General features: G+C 35.4%; 1 protein-coding gene across 1 annotated transcript; it reads left to right on the forward strand.

The window, feature by feature from the left end:
- The first annotated feature begins 242 nt into the window (after nt 1–242).
- On the forward strand, nt 243–1,927 carry LOC101178320 (olfactory receptor 4A5-like). The gene is made up of 2 exons (XM_030810035.1): nt 243–355; nt 991–1,927. The coding sequence occupies exons 1-2, from the start codon at nt 243–245 to the stop codon at nt 1,925–1,927; spliced, it is 1,050 nt and encodes a 349-aa protein (XP_030665895.1).
- The last annotated feature ends 8,519 nt before the right edge of the window (nt 1,928–10,446 follow it).

Here is a 10,446-nt window from a genome sequence, read left to right on the forward strand (position 1 = left end):
CTTGCTATATATATGGTATAATGAATAAAACCATGTCCCACTGCTCTGTATGTCTTTCTACAGTATCTATTTTCTCCTGTCTCACTACATAGCTCATCCCAATAATTCAGAAAAAAAATACTCACTGCTTATTTGGTAGTTGGTGATAGCCATGTGTTAGTTTACCTGAGTTCAAAATAAATTGCTGAAAATTCAGATATTGACTGTAAGTGTAGTAAAAATTGGGGTATCAGCAAGGAAAAATGGAGAGAATCACAGCTCCTTATAAGTTGGACAAGGAGTCAGATCAAGTAATCGCTACAAGGAACAATGTGATAAATAATATCATAGCTATTCATACAGTTCAGAGTCCTGCGTTTTCACATTTAATGAAAGACTTATGAAGACTAAACATCCTTTAAGGCATGAAGGATTGAAGGTCTAACAGTGGGATGCCAGAGTGGTGAGTGAGATATTTCAGAAGGTGTTATTCTTGGTGCTATACAGATCATATTATAAAGATACCAGAAGTACAAAAACAAAGGACTTAATCTAAGTCAACTTATTTATTAAGAGTTTATTACCACCACCAGAGAGTTATTTTCTTGAGAACGAGAACTTGTTGCCTATTCATCATAGCTGACTTCCGTGCCAAGAAAAATGTTTTAAATAAGAATTTATGAAATGTATGAATGGCTGTTGGCACTTTAACTCTTCTCGTGTATAGAATGTTCACCAAAACTTAGAGGTAGAGGCATTTACCCATGGCTGAAACTAAAAACCTTTGAGGAGAAATAGAATTGTTAAGGAAAGATGGGCTCTTTGGGTGAAGAACTCAATAGAGACTTACTAAATATTTTGTATGTAAATCACTATTAAGGTTGCAACAATGAAGATGTGCTCTGTGACACAATGGATGTAATCACATTCCTGTTCATGATTTCATTACAGGTTCTGTTCTCCTGAGCTCTCATCTCTGATACAAGCCTGAAAGAAGAGTAAATGAGACAGAAAAAATATTACAGAATTTGTCCTCTTGGACTTCTCTCAGGATCCTGATGTGCAAAATGCATTATTTGTCATGTTTTTACTCACATACTTGGTGACAATGGTGGGGAACCTGCTCATTGTGGTGACTATTATTGCCAGCCCTTCCTTGGGCTCCCCAGTTTACTTCTTCCTTTCCTGTCTGTCATTTATAGATGCTGCATATTCCACTACCATTTCTCCCAAACTGATTGTACAGTTACTCATTGATAAGAAGACCATTTCCTTCCAAGCTTGCATGGCCCAGCTATTTGTAGAACACATGTTTGGTGGTACTGAAATCTTCCTTCTGGTAGGAATGGCCTATGATCGCTATGTGGCCATCTGTAAGCCACTGCACTATTTGACCATCATGAATCGACAGGTTCGCATCCTTCTGTTTGTGTTGGCTGTGACAGGAGGTTTTGTGCATTCTATGTTTCAAATTGCTGTTGTGTACAGTCTCCCCTTCTGTGGCCCCAATGTCATTGACCACTTTGTCTGTGACATGTACCCATTATTGAAACTGGCATGCACTGACACCTACTTTATAGGCCTCACTGTTGTTGTCAGTGGTGAAGCAATGTGTATGGTCATCTTCACCCTTCTACTGATATCCTATAGAATCATCCTAAACTCTCTTAAAACTTACAGTCAGGAAGGGAGGCATAAAGCCCTGTCTACCCGAAGCTCCCACATCACCTTGATTGTCCTCTTTTTTGTTCCCTGTATTTTCATGTATGTTAGACCTGTTTCAAACTTTCCTATTGATAAATTCATGACTGTGTTTTATACAGTTATCACACCCATGTTGAATCCTTTAATATACACGTTGAGAAATTCAGAGATGAGAAACTCTATAGAAAAACTCTTGTATAAAAAGCTATCTGTAGTTAGAATAAGAGTGTCCCTCCTCATGTAGATAAGGAGGTATGTAGACAAGGTAAAACCATTGTGGTTTTCCACCACATGCCCAGCACAGAATGGATATTCAAAGGAATATGTAATCAAAATAGTTGCTCCTGTTCAGAAGGGAAGGCTATGGTGCTGCCTTTAGTGTAATTTATTTAAAGACTTTGTAGAACATACAAGCACCATACTCACAAATTTCTTTGAAACTGGCCCTTCTCAGACTTGGTCTGAAACTCTATGTTCAGGAAGATAATACTCTTCACAATCTTATAATTATATTGGTTTAGTTTAAATTGCTTATGAGATATACTATTAAATTTTTCTGAAGTCTTTCAAAGTGTCTTATCCACAACTTTGAAATGACATTTATTTTCATGACCTTTCTTACTTTTAGAGTACTTATCTCTTTGCAGAGACTGGAAAGTGAAACCAGTTTTAAACTTGACACCAGGAATTTCTGGCTATTTTATGCTTCTTGTAAATTCTGTCTGAAAAGGTAAAAGTTAATCTTTTAAGTAATTAAAAAATATATCCATGACTTCTTATAAGATACAATGCTACAAGAAACAGTTACAACTTTCAATATTCTATTTGGAAATTTTACCCAAATCTGCCTATTCACTTAAGTATATTTTTTTGTTTTCTACCTTAGTATAGGTGACAGAATTACTAAATTTTTATGGCAGTAGATAGCAACTCACTTTTCTCACACCTTGCGGAACAGTTATGTCTGTCTTTTCAGCCTTTACTGACAATATCCTGGAGACCCCTATTTTGGGGCACTAAAGCCAATATCCCACACTTTAAATTGTTGTTATGGAAACACCACACCTTGAGTGCCACTTTTTATTCTGGTCCTGTCTTCATGAATGCTGCAGGGCTCCACAGTTTTTGTGAGTTAAAACAACCATCATTTCACTTTGGGAGGCCGAGGCAGGCAGATCATGAGGTCAGGAGATCCAGACTATCCTGGCTAACAGAGTGAAACCCCGTCTCTACTAAAAAAATACAAAAAAATTAGCCAGGTGTGGTGGCGGGCACCTGTAGTCCCAGCTACTCGGGAGGCTAAGGCAGGAGAATGGCATGAATCCAGGAGGTGGAGCTTGCAGTGAGCCGACATGACGCCACTGCACTTCAGCCTGGGCGACAGAGTGAGACTCCATCTTAAAACAAATAAACAAACAAACAGAAAAAAACATCATTTAATTTGATCTCAAAATTTTGTGAGCCAAGAATTCAGGCAGTTTTTGGCTGGGTATTTCTTCTGTTTTGTGTGTGTCAAGGACTGAAGTTACTGTCTTATTAAGCTGATACCTGAATTTTATGTAAGATGCAGGATGACTTAATTCACATTTATAGCATAGTGGAAGGGATGACAGTAAGAGACTCACTGCGTCCGTCTTCCTATCTCTTTGGAACACAAGATCACTCCAGAGAATAGTCAAAGTTTTTACATGAGGAAGTGATGACTGTTGAAAGTTGTGAAAGCAAGCTCAGAGAATGGTGCTCAGAAGTCCCAGTGGTAGAAAGTAGATGGGTCTGCCCAGATAAGGGCTATGTCCAGAACTGGCACAATGTCACTTGCGTCATATTCTATTCATCAAGATTCGTCACATACCACTCCAGATTTGAGGTTTTACAGAAGCAGAAGATAACCCTTGATGGGGAAGTGGCAGAGTCACTTTGCAGAGCAGCATGCAGAAAAATTGTCCACATCTCAAAAACAGCATATTGGAGTTTTTTTCATTTTAAGTTGGACCCATAAATCATCTTGTACTAGCAACAACTTCACAATATTGGATTTTCTAATTCATGAATACAATATGTCTGTTAAGTATTTTAAATGTTCATTCTTGAAGAGTTTTGTAGTTTTTATTAGTGTAGGGATCTTCCTCCTTTATTCCTAAGCATTTATGCTTCCAGGTTTCCTCACGGGTTTTTATTTATTAAAGAATTCCAATTGTCATTGTTGCTAGTACATAAAGAAAATCGAATTTTTTATTTGACAGTTGGGTCCTGTAAACTTCCTAAATTTAATGCTTAATCCTACATAGTTATATCTGTAGATTCTTTAGGGTTTTCTGAACCATTATCATGTTATCTACAAGTAAGGATAGCTCATTACTTTGAAAGAGATAGGAGTGTTTCAGTTTCTCTTTGTATCAGTTCAGGAAGGTTGTCCTTTCCCTACATTTTGCCTAATTCCTCTAAGCTGTCAAATTAATAGAAATAATGTATTTCATAACAATACTTTTCTAAACTTTTAAAGTCTAAAGTATCTATGGGTTGATTATTTGTTTTATTATTTCTGATCCTGGTAATTTGAACTTCTCTTTGTTTTCTCTTGATCACTCTTGCTAACAGTTTATCAATGTCATAATAAAAGTACCATTTTTGGCTATTTTTATTTTCTCTATTTTATGTTTTCAATTTTATTGGTTTTGATCTTATATTTATGTCCTTTTGTTTAGTTACCTTGGCTTCTTGTTCTAGCTTCTTAAGGTGAAGGCTCAGATGGCTGCTTTTAAAAATTTATTTTCAATGAGAGCATTTATAGCTATATGTGTTTCTTTAAGCACTGTTTTGATCATACCTCACACATTTTGATATATTTTTGTTATTGCTAGTTCTAGATACTTGGTTATTTCCAGTATACCTTTCTCCTGGATTCATAGGTTGACTAAATATTTGTTGGCAGGTCTCTCAATATTTAAAGCATATCTTAGACATATTTATGAGTTATTTATTCATTCATAGCAAATTATTTTAAAACTTAGTTCATAGCAAATTATTTTAAAACTTAGTAATTCAAACAATATGTACTCATTCATAATTTCTGTAGGTCAGGAAACTAAGGATGGTTTAGCAGGTTTCAAACTTCAAAGCCTCTTACAGAGTTGTAATCAAAGTGCCTTTGGTGCTACTGGCTCATATGAAGGCTTGGCTGAGGAAGGATCCACTGCCACACTGGGTGTTGGTATTAGTAGTTATTGGAATTCAGCTGGAAGGGACATAGATAATTAGGTCCTGTTTTTATATTAGTTCTTCATCTTGGAATCATACTTTAAACCAAAGTACCTTTGACCGTATCTGATAGTTCTTCAGAATTAAAGATATGTATGTGCATTTTTAGCTCTTACCAGTAAAACAGCACAGCGATTATAGACATGCTCTTAATTTTAGCAGTAATACATATTACATTTGTGGTGGATGAATTTAATCCATTTATTAGGTAAGTTGAAAATGACCAACTTTTAATGGAGCCCATTACATGATAAAAACCTTTGCTACTTAACAGAAGTATTTATGAGACTCTTTATCTAAGGCTGTTATGACACAAAGATCCAATATTTAACTAAATGTATGATGAGATGAAGATGTTCAATGGAGCCAATGGTGAGCCACGTCACAGAAATAACAATGGAAGCCCTTAAACACTACTCCCTTGTTGAAAATCAAAATTTCTTTATTGTAGAAGCAGTTATTGAGTTGATATATGAATAAAATCAAGAAATTAAGTTAATGGATATATTAGTCCGTTTTCACACTGCTGACAAAGACATACCCGAGACTGGGTAGAAAAAGAGGTTTAATTGGACTTTCAGTTCCACGTGGCTAGGGAGGCCTCAGCATCATGGTGGGAGGTGAAAGGCACTTCTTACATGGTGGTGGCAAGAGAAAATTGAGGAAGATACAATTCTGGTTGAAATTTGGGTGGGGACACAGCCAAAACATATTAATGTACTACAGATCATTATCATTATATCTGACATAGATACAGGTCTTGATCGAAAGCCAGTACTCTAACCTAAAACTGCAGCACTATGATTACCTATTTTTTCAAGAATCAAAATATCAACTTGCATTCTTAGGCTGTCTGCCTCTGAGCCTCAGGGCTTCTTGGAAACAGACTTTCTAACAGGAAGGATAAGGCCCTCCTTACCAGGAATATTTTTAAAGAAGAGAATATGGGGCTAGCTCTCTTTCATTCTGGCTGAAATATTACTTGCCTTACCTATACATTTTATAACATAAAACTCATAATTTATTATTCAATTGACTTTAGAATTTTTCTTTTCATATTACAGGCATTTCACATTACTTGTCATTTAGCTACTTTTCCTTAGCAAGAGCCAAGTCTTTTTCCTCTAGGGATTTTCTGAGAAAAAAGTTTACAGAGAGGTTACTTCATTTCAATTTGTTCCAAATATTCTAATTAACTAATCTATAATGATCTTACTGTCTCTTTCTAAAAACTGTTGATGTGAAAATCATAGACTGTGTCTACAGACATCAATGGAAGAATTACATTCCTGATAGAACCACCCAGTAGATATCATAAAAGATAAATTTCTGCCCAAGATAGAGTATGTCTTCTGTTGGTATCTGGTCCTCTAGGTGCAATGTTTTCTTCTCATATCCACCATTGCTTGTAAAAATGAGTGAAAGGCCTGAATTTCCTGGGATGAGACTGGGGAGTTATAGAGACATGCTTTTACTTAGGAAAGAAGTGGTCTTAGGGATATGCCAGTTGAATGACTAAAAGATTGAAGAGTTTGGCTTCTGCCTGTGGGCAAGCTCTGTCATGGGATTCTCCATGAAGTTAAATCTCAGCATTGTCCTTGTTAGGTACAAAGCTTAATAGCTGGGCACATAAATATTATCATAAATCCTCAATCACGGAAAAGTACTTATGGTTGCTTTAGCATAATTTAGAAAATTTTCAAGTAACAAATTTTAGTGTTGATACTTGTATCACATAAGGGTCTTGTCAAGTTTAATTTTCACTAACTCGGTCAACTTTTAAATAGTCATGCAGAGGTACTCTGTTTGTTTTTATCTGAAGAAATTTTCCAGCAGGTGAGAATGTTCGATTACCTTTGTACAGTAAATATTAACATTATGTTAAAGCATCTTTATATTTTGGTCATCTGCTTTGGTGCCATACTTCTCTAAAGACTGAGATAATGAGAAGGATGAAAATATGGAAACTGTAGCCACTAGGAATTAATTCTATATCCATGGATCAGCCATGTATATTCTTGTGTTTTATGATCACATATAGATGCATGCGGTATCTACAGCAATCCTCAGTGAAAGAAGCATTGCTTTTCTGGACCAAGACGTGAGTGTTTGAAACCATTGACAAGAAATATGCATTGAAAATTCTTGTGATATGTTGAAATATAGCTAGTGTCTTAAAAACCAATGACTTTATTAGATAAACTCCAGTTGGAAAAATTAAGCTAGCAGGTATGAAAATTTACCTGAATATACAATGTATACTTGGTTTTAAAATACAGCCTAATTGGTTGTATTTTTCCATTTGCCAAATGAGAAGAGTAATATGTTCCATATTACATGTATAATAAATAAACCAAAGGGAAATTATGTTTTACATGATGTATTAATAAAGATGTACAATTAATTTTAGATATATTCATTAGAGAATTTAAAATTCTGCATCATGTCAAGTGTGTCATAGTGCAAAGGAACAAATGCATGTTATGTTTTAGAAGCACTATATGAGTTTTTACTTATGAATCTAAAAATTATCCCAGCAAACATTTTAGTAGATATATGTGCTCAGGAAGGTACCTAGTCTACTGTCATTTGACAAAGGTCTAATATCCAGAATCTACAGTGAACTCAAACAAATTTACAAGAAAAAAATAAACAACCCCATCAAAAAGTGGGCAAAGGATATGAACAGACACTTCTCAAAAGAAGACATTTATGCAGCCAAAAGACATATGAAAAAATGCTCATCATCACTGGCCATCAGAGAAATGCAAATCAAAACCACAATGAGATACCATCTCACACCAGTTAGAATGGCCATCATTCAAGAGTCAGGAAACAACAGGTGCTGGAGAAGATGTGGAGAAATCAGAACACTTTTACACTGTTGGTGGGACTGTAGACTAGTTCAACCATTGTGGAAGTCAGTGTGGCGATTCCTCAGGGATCTATAACTAGAAATACCATTTGACCCAGCCATCCCATTACTGGGTATATACCCAAAGGACTATAAATCATGCTGCTATAAAGACACATGCACACGTATGTTTATTGTGGCACTATTCACAAAAGCAAAGACTTGGAACCAACTGAAATGTCCAACAATGATAGACTGGGTTAAGAAAATGTGGCACATATACACCATGGAATACTATGCAGCCATAAAAATGGATGAGTTCATATCCTTTGTAGGGACATGGATGAAGCTGGAAACCATCATTCTCAGCAAACTATCACAAGGACAAAAAACCAAACACTGCGTGTTCCCACTCATAGGTGGGAATTGCACAATGAGAACACATGGACACAGGCAGGGGAACATCACACACCAGGGCCTGTTGTTGGGTGGGGGGAGGGGAGGAGGGATAGCATTAGGAGATATACCTAATGTCAAATGACGATTTAATGGGTCCAGCACACCAACATGGCACATGTATACATATGTAACAAACCTGCGCATTGTGCACATGTACCCTAAAACTTAAAGTATAATAAAAAATGAAAAAAAAGCTTTATAAAACTGTGACTGTTAAATATATGATTATATATTTTTTGTTATTATGGAATTTTATCTTTTGAAAATGGCATGTTCTCAGGAAAGTGTATTGTCTTTTTTTCTAGAAAAATGTTAACCTAGAAGTCTACATTGAAAGCCTAATAATGCTATGTTTTAGCATTTAAAGTATTATATATTAAATTATATAAAATATAAGGTGTAGTTTACATGCTCTATATTTTACAATTAAACATTAAATTGTCAAATAGAATTATCTTTTTAAAATCTAGTTTGATGATGAAATGGAGAAAAGGCTCTAAGCCTTGCAGCAAGTAAGGTCTGAAAAAATAATAGAATGGCTATAACTACATTATACACTTGTGTTCCTTAGCAGGTGTGTCTCTATCAGTCTATAGTTTCAATATGACAGAACTCTGGAATCAGCTGGAAGTGGTAATGTGAAGGAGACATGTGGAATGTTCAGCACAGTTGGTGTTTAGAGGAAGCTCAAACTCTCTCTGCACACATCCTCCTCCACTGCCAGATCTATGTAAATGGAATCATCTTATCTACATTTGAGGTGTAGTAATTCTTCAGTTTTCCTACCAGTGAATTATCAGAAAGTTTGGGTTTGTATCTCTACTTTTCCCATTGTTGTCTGTAATTTAAGTTTGTCCTTAACCATCAGATCTAGAGACTTTGAGAAATCTATGTGTTTTGCTTTTCTTCTGAGTTTTCTTTTTTCTTCTCTTTCTTTCTTTGTTTTTTTCTTGTTTTCTTTTATTTCTTTCTTTCATTTTTGTTTTGTTTACTAGGATCTGGGCTGTGTTTTTTGGCTACCCCAAGAAGCCTCTTGACTCTCCTCAGGGACCCACAGGAGGCTGTGATTCCATTATTTCCTTATGAAAAAAATATTTCTGAAGAAAATTTTTTGAAAAATATTTGCCTTAATTATCACATTATTATTAATGTTACCTGTTGATATTAACTTATTTATTATAATTATTCTGTTTTCATATTTAACCCCTTTTTCTTTCATTTTTACCATACAGCTCTACCTCTGATGAGGGGTCCAACTTTTCTACTATAATTCTGCCTGATCTTGTCAAGATATGTTTCATCAAGATAAAATCACTACTCATGCATAATTAAATAGATAGTTCCTAAGACATACAATTATGTTGTGTTCCCCAAAAGCCTTTCCTGAATTATAGGTATCTTTTTGTTCTTTCCCTAGACTATGTCTATAAATCTTCTCAAATTGACAGATATTCCGATGATGAGTTCTGATCCAATGTTCAGAGTGAAGCATTCAGGAACACGAGTAATAGATACCATTTATGAGCCTTTATGAGGTGCCAGCCAGTGTTCTAGGCACTTTACTTTGTTGTAATAAAACAACCCTAAGAGGCCTTAAATCATAGTGAGGCATAAAGAGTTTTGGTAAGTGGCCCAAAGTCACACAGTAAGTGGTGAAGCTGGGGTTATAGCAGAGGCGTGTGGCTCCAATGTCCACGTTATTCACCACATGCTACGCTTTCTCTCCATGGATGTCTTGAATCTTATATAGACACATATTGAGTGAAAAATTTGTAGTCATTATTTACTCACACTAATCATGACACATCCAGCACTGACTACCATTATTCATGTAACAGTCATGAGCTTGGAAATTGCTATTTAATTATAAATACATGAAAAATGAAAAATGTCAGCAGAATAGAATAAGGGAGAGGTGCACTAATAGTTTAACAGATGGTTGACTATAAAGGATTCCCAGTTTATCTAAATTAATCACACCATTTTTCAGTAAGAAAACACAAACAGATTTTTAAATGCATTCAGAAAATGACTGAAATTCATCTGTCTTATATTGAGTTTGGAATTTCTCTTCTAGGATGCTTTTTTTTGGAATCTGGACAATAAGGTTCTATTTTTGAATGCTCTAATTATTTAAATAGTGTTATAAATAAAACAAGGTCCCCTGTTCTGTGCCGCTTTGTGCAGTGTCT

Source organism: Nomascus leucogenys, chromosome 4 (assembly GCF_006542625.1).
Source record: "Nomascus leucogenys isolate Asia chromosome 4, Asia_NLE_v1, whole genome shotgun sequence".
NCBI lineage: Eukaryota > Metazoa > Chordata > Mammalia > Primates > Hylobatidae > Nomascus > Nomascus leucogenys.

Excerpts from the sequence above, each read along its gene's own strand:
- LOC101178320 (XM_030810035.1), top strand. The coding sequence starts at position 243 with ATGGAGAGAATCACAGCTCCTTATAAGTTGGACAAGGAGTCAGATCAA. Across the intron at positions 356-990 it reads CATACAGTTCAGAGTCCTGC|AAAAAATATTACAGAATTTG; the intron begins GTTTTCACATTT and ends TAAATGAGACAG.